The 27,250-nt window shown below is 38.0% G+C and overlaps 2 protein-coding genes across 2 annotated transcripts; both read right to left on the bottom strand.

Annotated features, from left to right (window-relative positions):
- Positions 1-13,778: 13,778 nt before the first annotated feature.
- LOC143619809 (F-box protein At4g18380-like) lies at positions 13,779-14,831 on the bottom strand. Its single transcript, XM_077091653.1, has one exon. The coding sequence runs from the start codon at positions 14,829-14,831 to the stop codon at positions 13,779-13,781; it is 1,053 nt and encodes a 350-aa protein (XP_076947768.1).
- An 11,307-nt stretch (positions 14,832-26,138) lies between these two features.
- On the bottom strand, positions 26,139-26,626 carry LOC143619761 (17.8 kDa class I heat shock protein-like). The gene has a single exon (XM_077091617.1). It carries the CDS (start codon positions 26,610-26,612, stop codon positions 26,139-26,141), a length of 474 nt encoding a protein of 157 aa, XP_076947732.1. The 5' UTR covers positions 26,613-26,626.
- Between the last annotated feature and the right edge of the window lie 624 nt (positions 26,627-27,250).

The following is a 27,250-nucleotide window of genomic DNA, read 5'->3' as shown; positions in this document are numbered from 1 at the left end:
GAAAATTATCTTCGAAGACGAAATTCATTTTAAATATATCAGCTTATATGAATTTCAAAAAAACACGGATTTTCATGATTTTTGAAGATGGTTTTCATAGGAGATGATTGTTATTCCAAAATTATCGGTCCAGACGGATTTCATTGGAAAACCATCGGGGGTAGGTGGGTGGTGGGACACTTGGCAGCTTTTTATTGGACCAGGAAAACCATCGGATTTTTTTGAATTCTATCGGCTCCGATTAATTTCTAAGGACTATTTCTGGAATATGGCGTTTTCAAGAACTATTTTCAGAACCTCTCTTTTCATTTGGACTATTTTCGTAATTTTCCCTTACTATTAACCAGTGTTGTTGTGACCAGACCGGCTGGTCGGACCGGTCCGACCGGGATTCAGTCAACCGACCGGTCCGGTTCTATATAGTTCGCTCGGCTGCCAGAGAACCGGCCGGTCCGAACCGGCTGGGCCGGTCGGACTGGAAAACCGGCTCGGTCGAACCGGTTTTCTATTAAAAAAATATATATTTTTTTTGAAAATTCATTTTTTAAGCCCGACTCTTCATTTTTTGACAGAAGTTGTTTGACCAGTCGGACCGATTCAACCGGTTGACCCATCCGGTTATGAAAACATTGCTATTAACTTGGTGAAATAGAAGATGTGATCACTATCTAAGAGCATTCTCAACCCATCCCCTATAATTTTGTGAGAGGAATTTGTAAATTATAGGGTGGGGTTGTGAGTGTAAATTATAGGGTGAAGAGAGAAAAGATAGTGATTTTTTTGTAAATTTGGGGGAAAGATAGTGATTTTTTGTAAATTATAGGGTGGAGAGAAAACTGTAATGATAAAAGTATAAAAAAATATTATTTAATTAAACTATAGAGAGAGATGTGGTGCTATATAGTGTAATTATAGAAATGGGGATGGAGAATGAGCTAGGAATGCCCTAACTAGTATACGTTTTAACATTGACCTCTGCCATATTAGAAAGTTGTTTATAGAGTGGATGTTAAGATAGTAACGACAAAGATGCATTAATTATTACCCATCTAAATCACTTCAGATATACTGTTATGTTTCTCATACTTTTGTTTACTGCAAATTTTATTTCATTACAAGAGTTAACATGGGTATCTGCTATGGTGGGGGGCTTCGATTTCCCTCAACAATGCCACGTCATTGTGTCGTAGAAAGCGAGGCATCGAAGCCCGCTCCGCTATGGTTTAATGTCCCTTGGGCGCCCAATATATATATATATATATGTGTGTGTGAGAGAGAGAGAGAGAGATGAGAGAGAGAGCCCATCCACCGTGCCGATCGTCACAACGGCTGTTCCCCCTTCCACGCCCGCTTCAACCGCGCCCTTCCGCAGGTGTTCCGCGCCCACCCCGCCTCCGCGTCCCATCCATCGCGCCCATAACAGCAAGTCTAACGAAGTAAGAAACAAACAAAATTTAAAATTATCAACTTCTCCCTTTAGTTTCTTAAAAGCAAATATATTAAGCATTTCCTTTTTCAATGTGACATCTCCTCTTTATATATTTTATTATACTTCCAGTTTTTACTAATAGCAAAATTTCACACTTTGCATTTGCAATGATTTAAACCCATAGTCTTATGTTTGCAAGAATGCACACTATACCAGCAAATCAATTGATCATAGGTACTCTTAGTTGATAATGTAAGCATTTAATATCAAAATCATCTTTGAAAAATAAAATAGGAAAGAATGTTTATTACGTTTTTACAACACATATTATTTTAGTAAGATAATAATAAAAAAATCTAAATATCTCCAATGCGGTGCTCGTCCTTTTGATTCATAGCCAATGTAAAGAGAGAGAGACGAGTAAGACGTGACAAAAAGGATTGAGGCTGAAATATGTTTTCTTTATTGGCGAGTTCTAGTGAACCCGTAAAAGAGGACAGAATGGTCATTTGTGAAGATAGTGACGTGAATCAGTGTGAAAATAAAAAAGTAAAAGAGCAAAAATTAAAACAAAAAAATTATATTCTTTTTTTTTTCTCTTGCAAGGTGGTCTTATATAATTTGTTAAAAGTAAACTAATTCTTTTTTATATTATATACTGGATTTTGAAGCCGTGTATTACATGAGATATTTCAAATGATAAAAATAAATAAAATAGTTATTGAAATAAGTAAACAAAATTAAAGATAAAAAAAATGAAATATATAGTACTAGCATTAAGAAATCAAAAATCTCAAATTTATAAATTTGAGAAAATCTTTTTATACGCTACATTTGTTGTTTTATCACAAATATTCCCATCGTTATTCAATAACAATTTTAGAACATATCTGTTAGTTAACCTGGATAATGCAACATATAGTATCCATAAGAAAATACCAGACGTCGAAGGAACAAACCTACCATTTAAAAAGATTGGTCTTGGCTATTTCTACTTAATTAACTTTCATATCTCTAATTGTTTTGATCTTTAGTCAATATCTTACATTTAATTTCTTTACTATTTTATAATGAATTATCAAAATGGTTTTAATCCAAACCTAAGAATAATTAGGATAAAGGAGATGAAATATTAGAAGATTAAGAGGGAAAATTGATTATTTTATAACTCAATTATCAAAATAGTCATGACTCATTATCTATGGATAACTAGATGGAACAAGATGATATATTCGAAGAACAAGCTTGAATGTGAGCCTCATACGTAAGCCTTGTTATTTTACTTTATTTTATTAGAAGAGTAAAATAATTATTAGAGGAGTAAAGAGATAATAATTATTATACATAAAAATATTAATAAAATTGAGACGAGTTTGAAAATATATTTAGTCATTATTATATCATTCAAACAAAACTCAAATTGTTGAATTTTGTCGTATGAATTTAAAAACCTCCGTCCCAAAAGTCAACCCCTCTTTCTCTCTCATCCCACCACCTCCTTCACCATTCTTTTCTTTAACACATAATTCTTCTCTCCCAACTAAACCAATATCCATCCCATGAAGAAGAACAACATCACACATTCACTTTCACTCTCCTCCAAATATTATTATTATTATTATTATTATTATTATTATTATTATTCCTTCCTTCTTAAACTCATAACCAGTTATGGGAAACGACGTCGGTAAGCTCTCCGTCTGTTTCACCGGACCAGACCGCCGTAAAAACATCGCCGGTATCATCCCTGACCCGTTAAACGATCTGGGTCACTCCTTCTGTTATGTTAGACCCGACCCATCTCGAGTATCCTCCTCCAAAGTCCATTCCGAAGAAACGACGACGTTCCGGTTAATATCCGGAGCGTCGGTTTCCGCTAACACCTCCACCCCACTATCCACGTCATTCCTTGATGTATACTCTTATAATATTAGTGATAAGAGCTCGAGTTTCGAGAGCTCCACTAATTTTGCATCAATTCCACTGCAACCCCAGCCAAGGAATTGCGTCAACTCAGGTCCTTTGCAGGGGATGCAGGGCCCGAATAATACTGGTGTGTATTCGGGCCCAATTGATCGAGGGTTTATGTCAGGCCCGATTGAGAGGGGTTTTCAATCGGGCCCGCTCTTTTCTGGTCCCCTCGATCAGTTCCAAAGAAGCTATTCCCATGGTGGGTTAGCTTTCAAACCCAGATCAAGAAAGCGGAATTTGATCCGGGTCATCCAACGGGCGATTTCCCGGACGTTTAGGCCGCACTCGAGTGTCTTAACACATTTTTCATTAGATTTTTAGTTTACTTCCTAATCGAACTTGGCTTTAGGCGAAGTTAAACCTTAGGCGAACTTAGCTTTAGGCGAAGTTAAACCTTAGGCGAACTTAGCTTTAGGCGAAGTTAAACCTTAGGCGAACTTAGCTTTAGGCGAAGTTGTCATCAGGCGAACTTGGCTTTAGGCGAAGTTGTCATCAGGCGAACTTGGCCTCAGGCGAACTTGTCATCAGGCGAACTTAGCTTGCAGGCGAAGTTCATCAGGCGAACTTAGCTTGCAGGCGAAGTTCATCGCTTTGAAGGCGAAGTTGCCCAGATGCAGGCGAAGTTGCCCAGACAGCCGCTGTTCGGTTTCTTTCCAGCATTTTGAGCGATTTTAACACCCTTGCTATGGTTCAATATCACCCACTACGCTTCCCGACCATTTTCGGTCGCTTATACACTAAAAAAGCTTAGATCTTTAAACTTCAAAGATCAAGAATCATACCTTTTTGGGCTTGTTTGGATCTCGTTTACTTGCTAGTACACTAATCGCTCTCTCTCGGACCTGCCCGACTCTTCCCTTGGCTCGGCCGGCCGGCGGCGGTATGCGTGTGGTGTGTGTGTGTGTTTTGGGGTGTTAGGGAGTTTGGTGAAAATGAAGATATTTTGGGATTTTGGGGGTATTTATATCCCTGAAATCCCATTCTCATTTAACCCATCTCAATTAATCCACGTCCAAGACCCGCTCCCTACCCGATATTAATTAATTACGCGAAATCACTAAACATAACTTCCTTTATTCATCATTAAAATTTTTAGGATGTTACATATCGCAATGCCGCATGATCAGTATAAACGATGGTTTGGACAACACGAGATAAGAACGGAATTTGTCGAACGCGAAAACCACTGCTAGAAGCTCCTTCTCGGTAGTCATGTAATTCTCCTGAGCATCATTGAGGGTCTTGCTCGCGTAATAGATAGGGTGAAAGTGCTTGTCCTTTCGCTGACCTAAAACAGCACCGACTGCAAAATCACTAGCGTCGCACAAGAGCTCGAAGGGTAAGCTCCAGGCAGGTGCTACTAAGATAGGGGCGTTAACCAGTTGCCCCTTGAGAAACTCAAACGCCTTCAGACAATCAGCATCAAAGTCGAATGTTATGTCCTTCTCTAGAAGGCGAGTCATGGGCCGGGTGATCTTAGAAAAATCTCTGATGAACCTACAATAAAAACCCGCATGCCCGAGAAAATTACGAACGGATTTCACACTAGTTGGTGGAGGAAGTCTACTGAAGGTGCCAGTCTTAGCTCTGTCTACCTCAATACCGTCGTGCGAAATCTTGTGCCCAAGCACAATGCCTTCAGTCACCATGAAGTGGCACTTCTTCCTGTTTAGCATCAACTTCGTCTCTATGCACCGCTTCATCATTCTCTCAAGATTAGAAAGACATTGATCAAAGGAGTCCCCGTATACCGAAAAATCATCCATGAAGACCTCCATGGAACTCTCGATCATGTCCTGAAAAATCGCTACCATGCAACGTTGGAATGTAGTCGGAGCATTACATAACCCGAAAGGCATACGTTTGTACGCGAAGGTAACGTATGGGCATGTAAATGTGGTCTTTTCCTGATCCTCATGCGCGACGGGGATCTGGAAATAACCTGAAAATCCATCAAGAAAACAGTAGAAATGTCGTCCCGACAGACGCTCCAACATCTGATCGATGAACAGAAGAGGAAAGTGGTCTTTCCTAGTAGTGTCGTTAAGCCTCCTGTAGTCAATGCAAACCCGCCAACCTGTGACTGTCCTAGTCGGAATAAGCTCGTTTCGTTCGTTAGTGACAACTGTCATCCCTCCCTTCTTATGGACGACCTGAACGGGACTCACCCATGAAGAATCAGAGATGGGATAGATCAGACTAGTGTCGAGGAGTTTGATAACCTCCTTCTTGACCACCTCCGACATGTTAGGGTTGAGCCTCCTCTGAGATTGGATTACAGGCTTGTACTCATCCTCCATGAGTATCCTGTGTGTGCAAAAGTTCCGGCTGATGCCCTGAATGTCCATGAGTTTCCACGCAATAGCCTGTTTGTGTGCCTTAAGCACATCAACCAACCTCGACTTCTCATCATCCGTCAACCGAGAAGAAATGATGACGGGAAAATCGGCCTCACCGTCCAAGAAAGCATACTCCAAATGAGGAGGTAGCTCTTTAAGCTCAAGGGACGGTGGTGCCTCAATCGATGGTCTCTCCTTCGGTCCCTCGGTGCTATCGGCAACGGTGAACACCTCGGGGTATTCAGGAGGTGAGCTAGCAAGAATGCTAAGGTCATGCTCCGGGGGAACATCGACCTCGTCCTCCGAATTGAGCAAATCTGCTCCAGAGATGTAGTCAAGACAGCGCTCGAACTGAGATATAAACGTGTCAAGAAAGTTAACGGAATCGTCCTGACTACTGGAGTTCCTCATCGATTTGACAACATCGAAGGTGACGTTCTCCTCCCCTACACGAAGTGTAATTTTTCCGTCGAAGACGTCAATAAGCGCTTTAGCATTACGTAGGAAGGGTCGTCCCAAAATGAGCGGGACCTGATCGTCAGCCTCCATGTCAAGAATAACAAAATCCATGGGGAAAACGAATTTATCGACTTTAACGAGTACGTTTTCCGCGATTCCCCGCGGATATTTGACCGAACGATAGGCCAAGGATAAACTCATGCGCGTTGGGACCGGCTCGCCTAGGTCTAGCTTTTTATAGAGAGAATATGGCATTAGATTTATGCTAGCACCTAAATCGGCCAACGCGTAGCTCTCAGTCGAGCTGCCAAACAAACAGGGAATCGTGAAGTGACCCGGGTTTACTAATTTCTCCGGCAGCTTGTTCTGGACAGACCATGTTAAGAATTTAGCTCTCAGTCGAGCTGCCAAACAAACACGGAATCGTGAAGTGACCCGGGTTTGCTAATTTCTCCGGCCCATTCGGACAGACCATGTTAAGAATTTAGCATATTTGGGCATATGCTGGAGTGCCTCGATAATCGGAAGATTAATTTTTAACTGTTTAAACATGTCCCAGAAATGTCCATATTCCTCCACATACTTCTGCCGCAGAAGACGGGCAGGATACGGAACTCGAGTAAGATCGACTTCGGGACTCTTCTTCTCTTCAATCTTCTTCTCAGCAACCTTCTTCGCAGGAGACTCGCCGTTTGACGCGGTACTTCCTGGGGCTCGCCTCTTGTGCGTCCTCACAGGAGCCTCCATCTCTCTCTCCTCGTCCACCGGCTCCTCATCATCTGCCGGTGGCTGCTCTCTATCGCCTCCTCTGCCGCTACGAGCGGTCACCGCCTTCAGCTGTGCCTTCGGGTTAAGCTCGGTGCTTCCCTGAAACGCTCCGACCTGCTTATTAGGTAGCATATGCTTCATCATCTCATCCATCTTTCGAGATATCTCCAAAATTGACGATTGCTGGTTCTTCAATAAGGTGTCGTGCTTAGCCAGTCTATTCTGTGTGTTATTATCTCTATCAATATGGTGGGAAAGCATGGTAGATTGCTTAGATAGAAACTCCTTAAGATCCGGGTCCATACCACTGCTCTTCCCCGCACTCGAACTCCCTGCAACCTCTGTATCTCTAACCTGGCTTTGCTCCTGTCTCGGCTGAAAACCCTAAGCATTACCTCCCGACCTCCAACCATAGTTTGAGCTATTCCTCCATCCTGGGTTCTCGTAGGCATTCGGTCCTCTATTCTGATTTCCCAAATAGTCCAGCTGCTCCTGCTGATTGATCGGACAATCAACTGTTTCGTGCCCTCCTAGGCAGATCTCGCACCTATTAACAACCTTCTTCAAGTCCTTAATTTCCCTCTGAATTGCCTCTAAGGCAGCCGTGATGCTAGTATCATTCGAGACTTGATGGATGCCTCGGGCGGAAGAAGTGGTGGTTTTAGAAGTACCTCAGGCGGACGATCTCTGCTGCTCGGCTAGGGCGAAGCTCTCAAACATCGACTCGCACTCATCTATATCCAGCTTCTCTAACATGTCCCCTCCATCTGGCGTATTGAATCTCTGCTGCATCTCAAAGGTCAGCCCGTTATAGAATTTCTCGACTACGGCCCATTCGGACAGACCATGCTGGGGGCATCTACTAAGCAGATTATGAAACCTTTCCCAAGCCAAAGGGTATGACTCATCAGGGTCCATGCGGAAGGAGTAGATCTGATCACGAAGTCGCGAGGCTTTAGATGGCGGAAAATACTTCTTTAGGAATCTATCTTGAAGTTCGTCCCAGGTAGTGATGGACCCAGGGGGAAGGTTTTCCAACCATGATGAAGCTCGACCCTCAAGAGAAAATGGAAAAAGATGAAGGTAAATAGAAGCACGAGTGGCGTTGGCGATATGAAAAGTGTCGCAGATGCGAGTGAATTTGTTTAGATGGCCCGGTGCATCCTCGTCTTCAAGACCGTGAAAAGGGGAGGAATTAGTAATAGAATTCATGACGTTGGGCGGAATGTGCCAGTTACTAGCATCGGGCATCGCCGGACGTGTGATAGCAGACTGTCTCCCCATAACTCCCTCATTCGCTCTCGAGTGAACCGTACGCCTAGGGGGAAGAGCGTCACCCATATCTGAAGTGGAATCTGGAACGTGTACATTGCTTTCGCGTAGATCACGTGTAATCTCCCGAAGCTCCCTACGGCGCTTACGAAAATCTCTCTCGGGTTCGTCAGAAACAGTGAACTCTGGTGGTCCTAGCGAACGAGTACGTCGCATATGCTGAAAAACAGATAAAATAGTGAGGACCCAAACTTATCCCTAAAGCATACAAGGCACATATAGCAATTAAGAGCAATTAAGTAATCAAATAAAATAAAATCTAATTGTTTAAACTAACACTAAAAACAAAGAAAAAGCAAATAGAATCTAATTCGCCAATTACTAAGTGTCCCGGGCAACGGCGCCAAAAACTTGATGTGCCTAAAAGTGGTATATAAAAATAATGCTATTAATCAACCTAGCACAACGAGTAATAAAAACCTAGAATACCCTAAACCAAACCACTAGCAACAAGCAAGTGAACCTATCGGGTATAGAATAGCTATGGGAAGTCCGGGAATATCGAACCCTAGAGACACTTATATAAATTAACGAAACTAGATTCTAAAAGCTAAATAAACTAATAATTAAGAAAAAGATACTTTTTGGATTTTTATTTATTTTTATTTTAAAACTAATAATTATTTAGACTATTTAATTAAACTAAATTAACTAATAAATTAAACTTAAACTCTAAAGACTTAGACGAAGACAATAATGAGAAAGGCGTTACCTAGGCTTGAAATCCTATTTGTGAATCTTGGATGCTTATCGGCTATGGAAACTGTGATGGAACCGGGATCTAAAGATACGACGCCCTAGATATCCTAGTGGATCCCTGATCATTCTCTGGGTGTCACCTAAAAGGAAAACCTAAGGAGCGTATGACGCAAACCGGTTGGTTGGATTACCTCTCAGTCTCTCCAACAATATTAAAGTACTCTAATGACTAGATTACTTCTCAGTCTCACTAATCACAATACATCCGGGAGTGTAAGGGACGTAAGGAGTAACCTTAAGATGCTCAAAAAGACTTAGGATAGCAAAAATCAAAAGACAATAAGGGGAAATCCACTCTCGTGTAATCTATGCCCAAACCGCCTAATGAATAAGACAACCCCAACTATCTATTACCTCTCAGTCTCAAGATAGGTAGAACACTTAAAATCTCTAAACCCTCAAACAATAGTTCCTATGGATTATGTCGACTATAAACCATAAACTAGTTACGAACACACAGTAGGTAACCTAATATGCGTCTACACAATGAAAGACTTTCACAAAGACACATATGGAACAACTGAATAAAGGTAAATTAATAATAAGTATGCATATTCATCTTAAAAGCATCAAAAAGTCTATTACAATAATATTAGTTCAACACCAATAACCCAATACCGACAAGCAAACCAAAAGTTCAACAAATATTCATTCGAAGCCTAGGCAACTAAAAAGGTTTAGCCAATAATCATGCTCAAGAAAATAAAATAACTAATTGGTTCAACTAGTTTCATAATAAAAATAATAAAATTAAAAACCAAGTGAACCGTGTTTTAATGCTTTTTATCTTTTTCGTCAAACATACAGTGGCTTCAACCCAAAAGAGACTAATAGCAATAATAATGTTTACGTGGGATTGTGTTATTTTGCCAACCACTTCAAGAAAATTTCTGCTCGTCTCCACTATCCCTCGTAGGGCCGCCAGCTTCTCTCCTCTCCAATCAAGCCTCACCATCCAAAGTAAACCAGAGTTGTAGCGGCTACTGTTTCTGTCCTCCACGAAAGAATAAAAATTAATTCTATTAGATGGCGGCTGTGGGTCTTTTTTTACATGTTTCCATCGACACAAAACAAATGGTAACTTCTTTCAATCAACCCTAGTGGGCCCTGCCCAAAAGGTATTAAAAACTTAGCGATAACTTTATTATTATTATTATATTACTATTATTATTATATATTATTATTAGATACGTTTTCTTCTTTTATGTTCTTTTATTTTCTTTTTTTTCCTTTATTCTCATATTATTATTATTATTAGTAGTAGTAGTAGTAGATAAAGTATGTTAAACTTATCAATAATCGGTCTCGTAGTGAAATTACCATATTTTAACTCATTATCTTTTGAAACCATTAAACTCACCCATAAGCCAAATAATAATAATATTCAATAAAAACTTGGCTCGAAAGCATTTAAAATTATAGGAAATATATATAATATTTGTATATAATTGAGACCACATTAATTACAGGTGTGCGGAGCTTAAAGGAGCTAAATTGGAGCATAGGAGATGGAATGGAAATGAAGGTTTTATTGCATGAAATGATAGAGAATTTTAAGACGAAGACGTGGCCGAAAACGGGGCATAAATCGGAGTTCAAACGAAGAAGTTACAGGCAAAACACCATGGTGGTGACAGGCCCACCATAGCCTACGGTGACCCATTATAGTTTACGGTGGGACTGCCACCGTAAGGCAGTAGATGAAGCACCGTAGCCTACGGTGGTGTGACCGTAGCTTACGGCCGCCTGGGCGGAAAAATGCGATGTTTAGGTTTTTTCTTCCATATTTAAGCCCGATTCAACCCTTTGCCGCCTATCCTTCATACCCTAGCCCCCTTGGACGATTTTGGGGTCATTCTCCACCGTCTTAACACCTCCCAATCACCATAATCATCCATGCCATCATCCATTCAAGAATCAAAGAATCCATTCAAGATGCATATGCTAGTCTAATCCGCTAGTGACCATCTCCGGGTGTAGGGTTAAGTTGTTCATTGGATTTGTGGTACTCTAAACCTTAACTTTTGGATTTTGTTCGTATGCTTGAAAATGTTCTTGGTTAATCAATGATATTTGAAGTTTATCAGTTAATGATTTTGGTCATCAACAATTAGGATTGAGTTCTTAGTGTCATTGGCCTAGTTATCTTTAACCATAGAACTAATGTTTCATCATTACCTAAGATTTACAATCAATTAGATTATTGTTTAGCCGTGTCGTGTCAATCAATTGGATTAAGTTCTAACGATCAACATAGTCAAACATCTAGTCTCTTGGTGTATTGATTCAAATAAAGGTTATAATTCAATAGGTTTAATCGTTTATCCAATTTACTTCAAAACCTGAACCTAGAGATTGGTTACCCTTTTTATAATTGTTTACAAATCAATTCATTAGTGTTTTCGTTTAACAAATCTTTGAAACTGCTTGACATCGTCTGTTCGTTTAGTATAATTAGTTGTTAAGAATTAAACTCGATTAGCATTTTCCACTGATTCCTTGTGGATTCGACACCTTACTTGTCCTTGCTAGTGAAGGTATTTTACAAATGTTTTTGATTGACCTTTCGACATCGATCAATAACTAACCCTTGAAGGTAAACCTAGAAAATATAATCTATAAGTTACCTCATAAAAGCTGCATAAAACTTTATTTAGGCAGATCGACCCAATAGCTTTATCGGGTAAATCTAGGGCTTAGTGTCTCATAGGAAAAAGCCCCTAGTGATTGTTTTTGTTTTCTTTAAGAAAAACTATTTATATACATAAAAGAAAATTAATTAAGATACAATTCATAAGTAAAAATGTAATACTACAATTTTTTCTGTAAAAAGTTTAATATCGTCGTCCCCATACCCGTTTGAAAGAAGGTTTAAGAAAAAGGTTAATACAATAAATATTGTATCACGTATGACATAATTAGAACTCACATTTGTCTTAAAATCGACTTGTTCGCAAGCCGCTTTATAAACTGTGCCCACAACCTGTTCGAAAGAAGGTTTAAGAGAAAGGGTTTTCTCAATCCAATGCCCGTTTGCAAAAGACAATCGAGGTCCGCCATTTGGGCTACCGTCAACTAAGGTAGTTGACACGAGCTGCGAATAAAGAGAGCTTAGTGCATTGGTGTCATTTGTTTTGAGGTAAGCAAGCAAGTGTTGGGCCTGTGGAACCAGCGGCTGCCAAGCTCAGGACAGTCTGGATCGAAAGGGGTGAGAAAACAACGTTGGAGTCGTGCTTCTTAGAGAGAAGGTTTCTCACACATTTGACCCGAATTCACAGGTAAATGTCTCACCAAACCCAGATAACTCTTAAACGAGTTATAACATCTCATTATATTAAAAATTAATCTCATAAAATATTTAATATGAAAATCCTATAAAACAGGAATATACTAAAAATTAATATCCTATTTTATTTAAAAAAAGATATTGTTTATAATTAAGAAACAATTTTATAATAAAGAAAATAAACGGGTAATGGGTATCACCAAACCTAGATAGCTTTTAAACCGGATTATAACATATCATTTATTTGTGAAACCATTTTATCATCAAACCTCAAGTATATTAATTATTAACTTTCTTACAATAAATAACATTAAAATCCAAATATACATATATAAATATTAAAACGAATAATGTAAAACAACCCCCGTAATACGGGGGATAAAATCTAGTTAGATATAAACAAGAGATGCACAAAACACCAGGGGATTTGAAACCGGGACTCATTAATGCAAGATAAATTAAAAAGTTTCAGCATGTTCAGCGGCATAAACCTCCGTAGCCTTATAAGGTTTTATCGTATAAATCTTTTATGAAGTTAAAAGAGTTTTTGCAGATGGCTTCTCATCCTCTTTGACATTACAAACGATCTGCTTGCATATGCTTCCTCCCTCGTTAGCAGGTACAATCTTGATATGATACTTGAGGGAATCTGATATGCCCGTCAAGTCGTCAAATTCGAAAAATGTAGTCTCAAAAGGTGAAGTTGCTTGCATCAATGCCATCTTGCTCATAATTATTGAAGTTATAAGTAAATAAACTAAAACCTGATTTGACATGTTACTCTGCAAACCTAACCTAGCCGTTTTACCAGGCCTAAGGAGACAATTACTTACTATCGCCAATTGTTACAAACCTTATTGTTCCTACACCTCTGTCGCCTTCAATTATCTCAACAGACCGAACACTTGAGGATTGACCTTGGGTACAATGATAGAGTCGTCATTGTAATCCTGAAAACGTTCTCAGTGCGGAAAGGAGAACCAATCAAAATCTTAAAACTAAGAGTACTCGTGAATAACCATCGTTTTCATGATTAGAGAAACACAACTATTGAATAGAAGAGCAGGAAATACTGAAATTATGAAGTTTTGAAAGCATGTCAAATTTGATCGTGCAGGCTGCATGCAACTCTCTTGTATAATATAAGACGAATAATAAGGATCATAAGTCACAAATTGCATAAAATAACTACATTTTAAAGGCCTAAATTAAATAGATATTTGTCTTATTTTTGTCTACTTTTTAACAAATTTTCAATCCAAATCTACCCAAATAGATCATTACAAGATATGGGTGACACTTGAGACTAAGTCTTGCAAAGTTTGCTTTAAACTGCATTCAAAGAGTACTGCTGCTTATACAGACATATATCAACACTAATCTTTTAACAATCAATGCGCATTACAATAAAACGATTACCAGTTTCAATGCCACACTACAGCAGCCTCTTCATTTTATCCTTATGCTTCTCCAAAATCTCCATCACCGCTTCACTATACGCAGCCTCCACTTTATCTTCAAACCTGTTATCACCGTCCACAAAACAGTCATCTCCATCCTGGGCATCATTCATCCGCATCACAACACAAGTTACCCCCTTCATAACACACCCCGAAACCGCCATTTCCAACACAGGCACATAACACTGGCTAACATTAACCGGCACCTCAATCCGATTCATCTCCGGTTTCACATTACCTGGAGCCGAATGCACCCACCCCCTCACCTCAGCAAGCTTCCCCGCACTCATACCAACCGTCCCTCTCTTCCCCGAATCCATAATCACCAGGTTCTCCAAATTCGGAAGCTCCTTGATGAAATACAACAGCATCCTATGCCTCACAATCACATCTTTTAAACACTGGAACGCGATGTGAACTTTCCGCTTAAACGAATCCGTACTAAAATTAGTTAAATCCAAGTCTTGTTCTTGCTCAATATTTTCATAATTAACATCATCAACATATAACCCATTTGTGTCGGAAATCGAATTCGGAGACAGAAACACAAACGATTCGATTCGGGTAGCTAAGGAAACCTTCCACTTAAACAAAGAACTATTATTAACACCCTTGTGGGTTGAAGACGGAAGCTCAATAGATAAGGATTTAGCTTCTCGAAACTTGATCAAAAACGAAACAGCCGATCGAAACGAATCGCCGTAAAAGGAAGAGATTATGGGCGGAAGTGGTCTGCTAGAAGGAAGAACCATACGGCGGAGGAGGTGAATGGGTTTAAAAACGACGCCGTTTAATATAGACCAGAAGCTGGTGTTGGTGCCGGATTTTGGAGGTGGGTTTAAGAGAGGGGCGGTGAAGGAGATGGTGTGGAGTTGAAGGACGATGTTGGCGAAACGTTTGGAAACGAGATGGCAGAAGCAGAGGGTTTTGAGATCGGTTTGTTTGGTTAGGATTTGAAGGATGAGTTCGTCTGGTAAGCGGTTCAGTGAAGATGCATCTTCTTCTCCTTCTCCTTCGGTGGGTTTCATTTTTTGGATCTGGGAATTTGGTGTTAGATGGAATGGCTGGATAATCAAACCCTGGTCGTCCTCTGTTTATTTATTTATTTATTTATTTATTTTTTATATTTGTTCATCACATACCGGGTCCAAAATCAACCATAGACTAGTCTACAGCTGCACAAACCGGTTTAAAATTTAAAAATAATTTGGGCTGAAAACGGTTCGGTTTGGTTAACAAAAGTCAAAACCGGTTTATGATCGTTTTCGGTTTTGGTTCGGGGTTTTACGGTTTTTGCTAGTTTTGGTTCGGTTAACCGGTTTTGAGGGAGAAAAATTACAAACCGGTTCCAAACCTACAGTTTCATTCGGTTCCAAACCGGTTTCTACATAATCGGTTTTAGTCGGTTCGGTTAACCCAATAAATCCTTGAAGGGTTGGGCTACTAATTAACGATTCGGTTAATTACAAACCAGTTTTGGGGAGAAAATTACAAACCAGTTTCAAACTGGTTTCTACATAATCGGTTCTAAACCGGTTCGGTTTCGGTTCGATTTCGGGTCGGTTCTTTACCTCTTTAAGACCTTAATAATTAATGATCCTTGAAAAATGACTGGCATGCCCCTTTTTGGATCGGACCTAGGGATCTGTTAAGGGTTGGGCCAATCAAGCATATCATTCAGAAGTTTTGTTGTTTGGAATTAGAGCAAAGCTACAAAACGTTTTTTCATATGGAGGATTTTTACCTGAACATGTTTTTAACCCCGACAACACCACACACATCTTTACCACATGTAATACACTTTTTATTTTTCAATTATATATTTTGTGAGACAAAAGAATAAAATAAATTTTAACTATGCGCATGTAGCCAATAACGCAAGCTCAAGGGCGGCTATGCCTCAACGCCACGCGCCCGCTACTAAAACGGCATAAATGTCATCATGAATTGGGCGACCCAATAAAGAATTTCATTTATTAAAAAGAAATATTTAGTTAGATAATTATGAATATGTCGTCGCTAAAGGTCGACCCAACAGTTTTTTCTGATTAAAAATAACGACCAAGTAAAATAATTTCTAGCCTTTAGCGACCACATGTTTCTGGAAGGAGATAATTGCCGGCCTACTTAAGTTTGTATAAGGTTTGTGTTGCTATGAGTATAGCTACAACAAGGATAAGGTCAGAAGATGGCATGAGGGATAAGGTCAGAAGATGGCATGAGCACTTTTAGGGGTTAGCTCGTCACCTTTCATCTTATACCTGCAACACAAAAGAACTCGTTAGGAGACTTGAGACTGAGGGCTATGGACCACCCTCAAACGCTCAACATTAGTGATTGAAAGTATATAAACAATGAACATAGATATCTATACTAGAGATAGAGACTGTAAGAAAAGATAGTGGTTGAGACCCGATGGTTAAAAAGCAACTGAGGTAATACCAAACTACTTAACTGGTAGTTGGACTATAGAGTAATATTCTGGAGAACAATCTCATCTCATCTCATCTCATCTCATCTCATCTCACTTCTCACTACTTAATAAAAGAAAATGAGTTTGGGCAGGTGTCATCACTACATTCCATTCCATTTGCCAATGTGTCAAAACCACCTTCCATTTACTATCTTGTCTATAGGAGAAGTGGTCCACATCTGCTTACTCTTCGATATCTTCCTCCAGAAGCTTTCTCATAAGCTGTTCAAATTTTGAAATCAGAGCTTTCTCTTTCCGTACAGCATATTTGAATTCACATCAAAGAAACCCCCTAATCTTCTAAGCTAGAAGCATCAACGGTTTGATCTGATTATCTTCCTCATCGGACATTTGGATGAACACACAACCGGTGATTAATCAGCTCTCTTCTATTCTATTAAGAGAAGATTCGTCAGCTCTCTTCTTTTCTACGCTCTTCTGAAGTTGTTGATTTAGGGCTTTATTGGCTAATTTTGGGTTCTCCTTGGATTTGTTGCTATCAATTTTGTGTTTTATTTTGATTGATGTTTGGTAAAAAAAAAATTTGCGTCATGGACTGGCCTGTACATTTGCTTACATTAATTCCCATCTTCATAAATGACTGTAATATATATGGTTGTAGAGTCTTAGCGGCATTTTTCTGCATAGTGAAGTGCCTTAGATAACATATCAACAATTAGGAATATATAAAGTTTTGAATAGCTTTATATAAACTTCTTGTGACAATCATATGTCACAATTTATAATAAATTTGTGCATCGAAGTTTATATCTGATTTCCCCTAATCATTATATTCATTTAGTCATGTTTAATTTTGTAATGATAACTTATCACGAAAGTTAAGCTTATTTCAAAAGAAAAGTCTCCATTGTAGGTTTACCCCGTTCACTGGTGACCCAAAAATGTGTAGGTGATTAATTTGCTGAAGGCTTGAAGCAATTGTTCCACTTGCAAGTTATTTGCCAAGCATTCAATTTGAGTTGGTTCGAAATCAAAAGATTAACATGACAATGGGTGCCACTATTCACACGAGAAGGTGCCACCATTAGCAGGATCTGAGTATGCATTAAGGTTTGTATTTAAGTTTGAACAATGGAAGAATGATTGTCATTTTGTGATTTTAGAGACACATTTTAGCCGATAACTTGCCTACAGCTTTCTATATGTCATTTTGTGAATCATTTATGCATATTTTTTTTCCTTTTACGTTTCTATTTTAGGCTTACAAATTATAATTATATACAATGGTCCTGAAATCAAAATTTGTAGTAATCTTTAGATGATTTCAGCTGCATGTTTACATGGTTTAATAACATTATAAATGAGTGTTAGAAAGTCAAAAGGATATAATGTTCTTTAGGATGTTGGTGAAAAAGGTTCTTCTATGTGCTTTCGATAGTAAATGAAACAGTTTTGCTAAAGTTACTGATTCAACCATTCGGTTTTGGTTTCCACAATGGGTTCGGTTTTGGTTATTTTCAGATTTACCATTTGGGCTTGAAACTTTTGGGCGAAAACAAAAGTGGCCCAAAATAATGAATTTGAAACCGTCGTTTTTTGTTGGGTTTGATTATTTTGTTTATGTTATTTCCGTTGTGTTTCTATTTGTGACATTCATCAATTTCGGATCTTATTTGTATTCGTTTTTGTATTTGTTTATTATGTAAACCGACCCGATTTGTAAACCGAAGCTTATGTTATAATCAAAATGATGGATTTATGATACAATATTGTTTCACACTTGTTGGGTCTCGAAAACATCCTACCTTTATTTTTATTTTTATTTATTTATTTATTTTATTATTTTTCTTTTGTTGTTTTGTGTTTTTGTCTTGATCCATTTTGCATGAAAACTCTTGTGTCTCACACCCATATTTGACTACCAACATTATCCTGTATATACACCACCTTTCCTCTTCATTTTCCCTTGCTACAACTCCAAAAAAAATGTCACACCCCGACCAAAGGCGGCGGAACATGCCGAGGTGTAACGATTGTCCATAAGCACATGACACTAATTAAAGTGACAGTATTTAATAAACTCATTTCATTTCACAACATCGAAAATATCACATAACAATTATCCATAAAATAACCATAAACAAGATATCATAAAATATGGCAAATTGATATTGTTCATTTTTACTAATATCCTAAGGTCTTTGATGTCATTTTCTTCACAATCATAAATCAACCAAGATGCAAACCTGCAACATTTCATAAAATAAAGTTTGTCAACACAAAGGTCGGTGAGCAATTCATAAGTTTAATCATATTAGTATATAATAAAGATAGCCACAAAACTTGCATACGAAACGATAAATAAAAGTGGTAATTTGGATAAATAGATATCGCTAAACACATTAGCGACACCTAGCTATAAGGGGATGCCAAATAGTCTAGGATTTTATAGTTATCGTTAATTGCATTACGTTAACGACACCTTGCTATAAGGGGATGCCAAATAGTCTAGGATTTTATAGTTCCACCAACCAAAAGCGATAAACACATAGGCATATAAGCATAGAACATCAAATCAAGCAATTATTTAGGTAAAGTATACAACTACGTTTGTGGTTTAAGATTCAAATATAAAGCATTTTGTTGAATAAGTATGAAATGTCATCCCCAAAATAAAAGATGGAAAATGGGGTATGAAGTACTCACCTTCAAGTAGTAAACTTGAAAGATGATAATTTGGAGATTTGTCGGAACGACGAGTTTAACGCACAATGCCTAAAAAGAAAAGAAGTCTTGAATTTAGAAAGGTTGTCTTGAAGGTCTTTAAACAGAATAAATGTTGAGAAATGTAAATAATTAAAGTTCAAGGTTTAAAATGTGACTATTTAAGAATTTATAATAATAACCCTTTAAAGTAAGTTTGCTCGAAACCGGGTTAAAGTATTTAACATTAATATTTACTCAACCTATGTTAAGTAATAAGGTGGGTAAAATGCAAGAATGCAAATCCCTTTGGAATAAAGATACTAAAACGGGTTTTTTTTTTTATCGAGTGTTCGGGTTTTCGATTCGGGTCTTGATAAGTGGTCAAACTCAAAGTCAACTTTCCAAAATATTGAATGTTATGAGATAACTCAATAAAATTTAATAAGACTTAACCAAGTATGTAGTTCCATTGTTTTAGAACTAACAACGCACGTTAAGCGAGTGTTCGGTTTTGTCGGTCCAAACTTTATTATGAGATCAAGTTGGATCAAACATTTCCAAGTACTTAAGAAAATATTTAAAAATCAATTTGTAACTATTTTTAAAGAAATATACAAGTCTTGATGGCTAAAAAAAACACACTTGTGTGTCTTAAGCGAGTAAGAATCGGTTTGGTTCGGTTTCCATCTCACAACTAGTTCATAGATGGTTTCCACATGTCCAAACACTAAAGAACTTGTATAATAATGTACAAATAAAAAAATACCAAAAGTTAACAATAAAGTCTTTAAACAAAAGTTCGGTTTTCGGTTCGGATCGTGTTTCGGGTTAAGACCGAGGTAAGATTCTACAAACCCATAACCATAGAATTTGTAAAAATGATTTTAGAAACTTAGATCTAACAATAAGCATGTTTAAACAATTATTTAACAAGACTAGTAACAAAGTTTGGTTTACGGTTTAGAGCTATTTACGGTTAAACCGAAGCATAGACTCTTAAAAACCCATAACCATTGAACTTGTAAACATGACCAACAAACTAAAATAAGCAAGATTAATATGTATGAACAAGTTATATAGATGTATATATATCAAGGACACGAAGTCCTCCATGAAGCCTTGCCTTATGGGGTCCGAAACCTCACCGACCGGAATCGGAGAAGTAACTACCAAAGGTAAACAAGAGGTGTATATTATATATATGTTGCACAACCATAAACAAGTATTAATAAGGCTACATAAACTAATTAAAATGAAAGACCAAAATCCTTCAAGAACACTTAAGAAGATAACCTTGAATATTTGATTTCTGAGAGAGTTTTTTTTTTTTTTTTTTTGGAGTTGTAGCAAGGGAAAATGAAGAGGAAAGGTGGTGTATATATAGGGTAATGTTGGTGGTCAAATATGGGTGTGAGACACAAGAGTTTTCATGCAAAATAGATCAAGACAAAAACACAAAACAACAAAAAAATAAAAATAAATAAATAAATAAATAATAAATAAATAAATAAAAAATAAAATAAGGATGTTTTCAAGACCCAACAAGTGTGAAACAATATTGTAACATAAATCCATTATTTTGATTATAACATAAGCTTCGGTTTAAAAATCGGGTCGGTTTACATAATAAACGAATACAAACAAGACCCGAAATTGACGAATGTCACAAAAAAACTCTCTCAAACATCAAAGATTCAAGGTTATCTTCTTAAGTGTTCTTGAAGGTTTTTAGTCTTTCATCTTAATTAGTTTATGTAGCCTTATTAATACTTATTTATGGTTGTGCAACATATATATAATATACACCCCTTGTTTACCTTTGGTAGTTACTTCTCCGATTCCGGTCGGTGAGGTGTCGGACCTCATAAACCAAGGCTTCATGGAGGACTTCGTGTCCTTGATATATATACATCTATATAACTTGTTCATACATATTAATCTTGCTTATTTTAGTTTGTTGGTCATGTTTACAAGTTTCATGGTTATGGGTTTTTAAGAGTCTATGCTTCGGTTTAACCGTAAATAGCTCTAAACCGTAAACCGAACTTTGTTACTAGTTTTGTTAAATAATTGTTTAAACATGCTTATTGTTGGATCTAAGTTTCTAAAATCATTTTTACAAATTCTATGGTTATGGGTTTGTAGAATCTTACCTCGGTCTTAACCCGAAACACGATCCGAACCGAAAACCTAACTTTTGTTTAAAGACTTTATTGTTAACTTTTGGTTGTAAAACTTAAAGTATTCTTTTTATTTGTACATTATTATACAAGTTCTTTAGTGGTTGGACATGTGGAAACCAAACCGATTCTTACTCGCTTAAGACACACAAGTGTGGTTTTTTTAGCCATCAAGACTTGTATATTTCTTTAAAAATAGTTACAAATTGATTTTTAAATATTTTCTTAAGTACTTGGAAATGTTGGATCCAACTTGATCTCATAACAAAGTTTGGACGGACAAAACCGAACACTCGCTTAACGTGCGTTGTTAGTTCTAAAACCATGGAACTACATACTTGGTTGAGTCTTATTAAATTTTATTGAGTTATCTCATAACATTCAATATTTTGGAAAGCTGACTTTGGGTTTGACCAATTATCAAGACCTAAACCGACAACCTGAACACTCAATAAAAAAAAACCGTTTTAGTATCTTTATTCCAAATGGATTTGCATTCTTGCATTTTACCCACTTTATTACTTAACATAGGTTGAGTAAATATTAAGGTTAGATACTTTAACCCGGTTTCGAGCAAACTTACATTTTTAAAGGGTTATTATTATAAATTCTTAAATAGTTACATTTAAACCTTGAACTTTAATTATTTACATTTCTCAACATTTATTTTGTTTAAAGACCTTCAAGACAACCTTTCTAAATTCAAGACTTCTTTTCTTTTTAGGCATTGTGCGTTAAACTCGTCGTTCTGACAAATCTCCAAATTATCATCTTTCAAGTTTACTATTTGAAGGTGAGTACTTCATACCCCATTTTCCATCTTTTATTTTGGGGGTGACATTTCATACTTATTCAACAAGATGCTTTATATTTGAATCTTAAACCACAAACGTAGTTGTATACTTTACCTAAATAATTGCTTGATTTGATGTTCTATGCTTATATGCCTATGTGTTTATCGCTTTTGGTTGGTGAAACTATAAAATCCTAGACTATTTGGCATCCCCTTATAGCAAGGTGTCGTTAACGTAATGCAATTAACGATAACTATAAAATCCTAGACTATTTGGCATCCCCTTATAGCTAGGTGTTTAGCGATATCTATTTATCCAAATTACCACTTTTATTTATCGTTTCGTATGCAAGTTTTGTGGCTATCTGTATTATATACTAATATGATTAAACTTATGAATTGCTCACCAACCTTTGTGTTGACAAACTTTATTTTATGAAATATTGCAGGTTTGCATCTTGGTTGATTTATGATTGTGAAGAAAATGACATCAAAGACCTTAGGATATTAGTAAAAATGAACAATATCAAATTTGCCATATTTTGTGATATCTTGTTTATGGTTATTTTATGGATAATTGTTATGTGACATTTTCGATGTTGTGAAATGAAATGAGTTTATTAAATACTGTCACTTTAATTAGTGTCATGTGCTTATGGACAATCGTTACACCTCGGCATGTTCCGCCGCCTTTGGTCGGGGTGTGACACTATTATTTCAGTTTCATGGACACCTCTGATTGATATATCATGTATTCGAACTTTCCACTTAACCGAGCTCTATTGTTAGATTAATCTTGTCATAAGTCTAATAGTTCAGGGGCATTTTGGTCTTTTGGTTATTATGGGTTTGGTAATTATTTAAATAACTGAATGAGCTAAAGTTTTATTTATATGTTTATGTTTATGTTATTAGTTTTACATAATCATGTTTATCAAGATTGTTTAGCTATTACGTGTCCAATTAGCAAGGATTAGAGTCAAATTAATAGTGGGTTACGTGTTCATCAAGATTGTTTAGCTTTATGGACAGATCACGTTTTTGTTTCTTGCATTTTAGGGTTGTATGGATTCTGAAGTTTGAGGTCATAGAACTGTGATTAATTATTATATCAGGCATTTTAATGGAATTAGGCAATTGTAAATAGAAAGTGTAACCAATATTAGAACTACTTATCGAATGGTATCATATGACACATTTTAGTCACTGAATTATTTGTTGTTTAGTATCCTTAAATAAAATTGCAAGGAAGAACTTGCATATGTGATTCTTAAGTTATAACTTATCTTGCTTATATGTGTCATGTGATACCATTTTATCGAATGCTAAAATTTTTAAATGTTCATTTTTTTGAATTATAGATATGGCCAACCGCAAGCCCTAGGTGTAGGCGAAGGCCGTGGCCGTGGTGCTGGTGATGGCGGCAACAATGCGTAGAGTCTCACAACCAATGATCCGTTGGCATAGTTGAAGGAAGTAAACTAGTAAAGATATGTTTCAAGACCAATGGGAGAAATATGACATGTTTCTTGATGTAATGAAGATTTTAAAGCTCACAGGTACAATGGTAAAGAATATTTTGTTGGAAAATTGATCATATCGAGCTCAGTTAAAGGGCATAAATGCATAATAATCCAATTTCTGGGTTCAACACTTTCTTGCCCAAAGGTTATGAAATAACTGTCATCGAGGATGAGGAGAACCCACCAAAGAAATCCTTGGAATTTGAAGAGGCTATAAGTTTTGTAAACCAAATAAAGTTGTAGGTGATTTATACATTTGGTAAAAGAAACAACAATAAATTAGAAATTTTGATTATAATTATGCTACCCTTTTATTTGCATAGACGCTTTCAAAATGAAGTCTAGATTTAGGTGACTTTTTGTAATAAATTTGTATTCCTTTTGTTCATCTATATATGATAAGTGTGTTAAGTTTTTAAATATATTTCATCTTCTATGTCATATTTAAGTTACTTTGTCATATTTAAGTTACTTTGTTACATATTTATTCGATTTTCAAAATTTCATATGTTTAAAAATAATTTTTTTAACCCGTGTGTCGCACGGGCACATAGGCTAGTAATATATATATATATAAAGAGAGAGAGAGAGAGAGAGAGAGAGAGAGAGAGAGAGGCTGGGTATTAGAATATAGGGAGAGTGAAAAGTTGGAATGGAAAATACAATATGTGTGACTTATTTTTATAACCAAGAGCTTTCTCACGGAAGCCTATCTTTTATGTGGCAAAGGGTCAACTCCTCAATTGTGCATGTTTGCTCAGATGTTTTCCATCAGACTTTTACTTTATTCAGATTATAGATGGCATCTTGAGATATAATGTAGCAAGAAGCTTCTAAGTTTGTCAACCCATAAGCTATGGTGACGAAGCTTCAAGCTTATTAGTTTGGGAGCTGGTGATTGTAACTTCTTAGCTGATGTGCTTCAGTTGTATTGAGTGAATAAGGATACCCATGTCGTCATCAATTTGATTCATATAGTTTAAAATTTTAAATCTCCTTACAATAAAAGGTAAATGGACACACACAACTTTTATTACTTAAAAAATAGGTTACATTTTGATGCGGTTTTGACTAGCAATCAAATGGCTCAAGAACAATTGATCATAATCAAAATAACCCAAACCTAAATATTCGGTTGACAAGCTTCACGCTTATGATTATCTTTTATTAAAGATAAATCAACTAACTAATAAAAAGACCTAATAATCATATTTATATATAAAAATAACATTTGGGCCGGGCCAAGTTAATGGGCCGGATGCTCCGCATCACATTTGCTCAAAATACAGTTCTTCAAGACACGTACTTTCTTTTGCACACAATCACACATTCACACACGAGTTTTCTTATCTATATCTATATCTATATTTATATCTCATCTCCCACCTTTCTCTCTCCTAGACGCCTTTGAATTTATTACCTCTGTCGGGCCGGCCAAGTTATACCCCGTTCCCATTAATGCTCCGGCGAGGAAGTCTTAAAGACGCTTCCCTAACAGATGAACAATATCAATGCTTAACCCTTTCATATCCCTCGGTTTGTTTCAATTTAACCCAATTATTTTCAATAGCAAATATCGATTCCATCTTCTCCTGCCGTAACGCATGGGCTCCAATGTCGGTACCATAACAGCAAGCCAGACCCCTATCGACCGAATCCCCGTTAAGTCTCCCGTCGCAACGCGCGGGCTCTACCACTAGTTATTTAAAATGGATAACTGATGACTAGTTGAAGAAACACTAAGTGACCCGGGGCAGATTATAGATAATCTGGGGGTTAAGTAATGTTTCCCACGAGGATGAGGTTCAGCAGAGAAGATTGTTCTTCAGATGACCTGCAAAACAGACACCGTAAGCTCGTCACTGAGAAGGGGGGGGGGGGGTTCCTCCTTGTGACCACCCTCCGGCGTAAGAATCAGACTAGATTGCTCTGAATATAAGTGTATATTAAGAGATTGCTAGATAAGATGAGATATCAGATGATGTCCTTACCATTCCAAGGTGTTGGAGTATTTATAGCCGAAGGTAGGTTTCCTAGAAGGTACAGCCGGCTGAATAGTATTCCTGTTCTACCAACAGTGGACTACGCACAGGCCATGCTGGTTGGTGGATAGGCTACGGCCAACAGTAACAAGGTCGGCTGTACACTGTTCTTTTACTGCCGGCTATGCACTGTTCCACCAACTGTAGGCTGCGCACGTCCCATTGTAAGGGTTGGTGAGTAGGCAGCGGCTAATAGTGACAAACAGTACTAGAGGGTGCTCCTCCTCGTACTGTTGTCGGTGAGCTGTCACCCTGTGATTGGTTCATGGGCTGTTCTGGTCAAATCGTCTGTTCTGCCCATACCTTAGTAGGTATAGTACGAAAGACCTTCCAGAAGCATACGGACTGGCTCATTTAGGCGGGAGTATTCCCGCCTTGCTCATTCCTTCATGTGACTACTGAAGTAGCTAATGCCTTGTGCGTGTAGCCTTGCTGTTAGTGCGGGTAGCCTTCCCTGATGGCTTGTATTCGCAGCTGCGGGAACAGGCGGGGTACTTCACCATTGGGAGGCTTTCCCTGCGGGTACAGCTGGCGTACTGCGCGTAAGGTTCTCTGAGCATGGTGGGTCCTGCTGGAGCAGTTGGTCATTGCGCAGACGTCCCTGTTCAAGGTGAGTCTTGCGGGTCCAACTGGGCTCTGCTGGGACCTACCTCTTCACTAGTTAGCTGAGATGTCAATGGCCTTGACCTCCGGCTTCTTCACCTCGTGCTTAGGCACAGTCACGGTCAGCACCCCATTCTCCATCTTCGCTTTCACCTCTTCAACCTTTGCGTTCTCCGGCAACCTGAACCGCCTGAGGAACTTGCCGGAGCTCCTCTCCACGCGGTGCCACTTGTCATTCTTCTCCTCTTTCTCCCTGCTCCGCTCTCCACTTATCTTCAATACTCTGTCCTCCTCCAACTCCACCTTCACCTCCTCTTTCTTCAGCCCTGGAAGATCAGCCTTGAATACGTGAGCTTCTGATCTCTCCTTCCAGTCGATCTGTGCATTCGCGAAAGCCGAGGTTTCGCGGGCGGAAGATGGAATAATATCGGAAAAGGAGGTGTTTAAGATGGGATCCCATGTGTCCAAAGAGAAGGGATCAAAGACGTTGGTTCGACGACCACCGAAGAAGCTTGGAATGATCGACATGATTGTCTATGTAAAGATGCAGCGCTTGCTTGATAACTGTAAATGTAGCTTAGAATGAATCAGAATTTATTGATATGATGATGGAAGCAAGTGTAAGATGATGCTGTTATTTATAGGTGAAGGAAGATGGTTCTGGGTTTATGGAGGGGGTTTCAGAGAGACACCCATTTTTGCCAGAGACACCCCCTAATACGCCTCGTATAGAGCTATACGGGGCGTTTGAGCCCCTTTATAACCCCCCGTATAGCCCTATACGTGGCGTATTGGTGGATGTTTTAGCAAAAGTGGGTGTCCCTAGCAGGACCTATGGAGACATTCATACAAGAGCTTTCTAGCACTTTTGTTATCAGTTTGTGGGCCCTTGTGTTGAAGACATATATGCTTATCTATCTAGAGGTGCACAAATCGGGTTTTTCAAATACCTAGGTTCGGGTATGGAACCGGGTTCGGATATGACCGGGTATTGGAAAATCGGGTATTGGGTTCGGGTCCGGGTATTGTCTCTAAAAACCATGCCCTATGCATCGGGTTCGGGTCGGGTATAGAACCCGGTATTTGAATACCCTATTTCCGGGTATTGAATAAACCCTATTTTCAGGGTTTTTTTGGGCTTTTATTATCAGGTATTTTTCGGGTAG

The sequence above is a fragment of the Bidens hawaiensis genome, unplaced genomic scaffold (genome assembly GCF_021521415.1).
Source record: "Bidens hawaiensis isolate Kalapana, Puna unplaced genomic scaffold, B.hawaiensis_p1.1 tig00002507_1, whole genome shotgun sequence".
Lineage (NCBI taxonomy): Eukaryota > Viridiplantae > Streptophyta > Magnoliopsida > Asterales > Asteraceae > Bidens > Bidens hawaiensis.
Note: the sequence above shows the minus strand (reverse complement) of the source record. Positions and strands in the feature narration are given on the sequence as shown.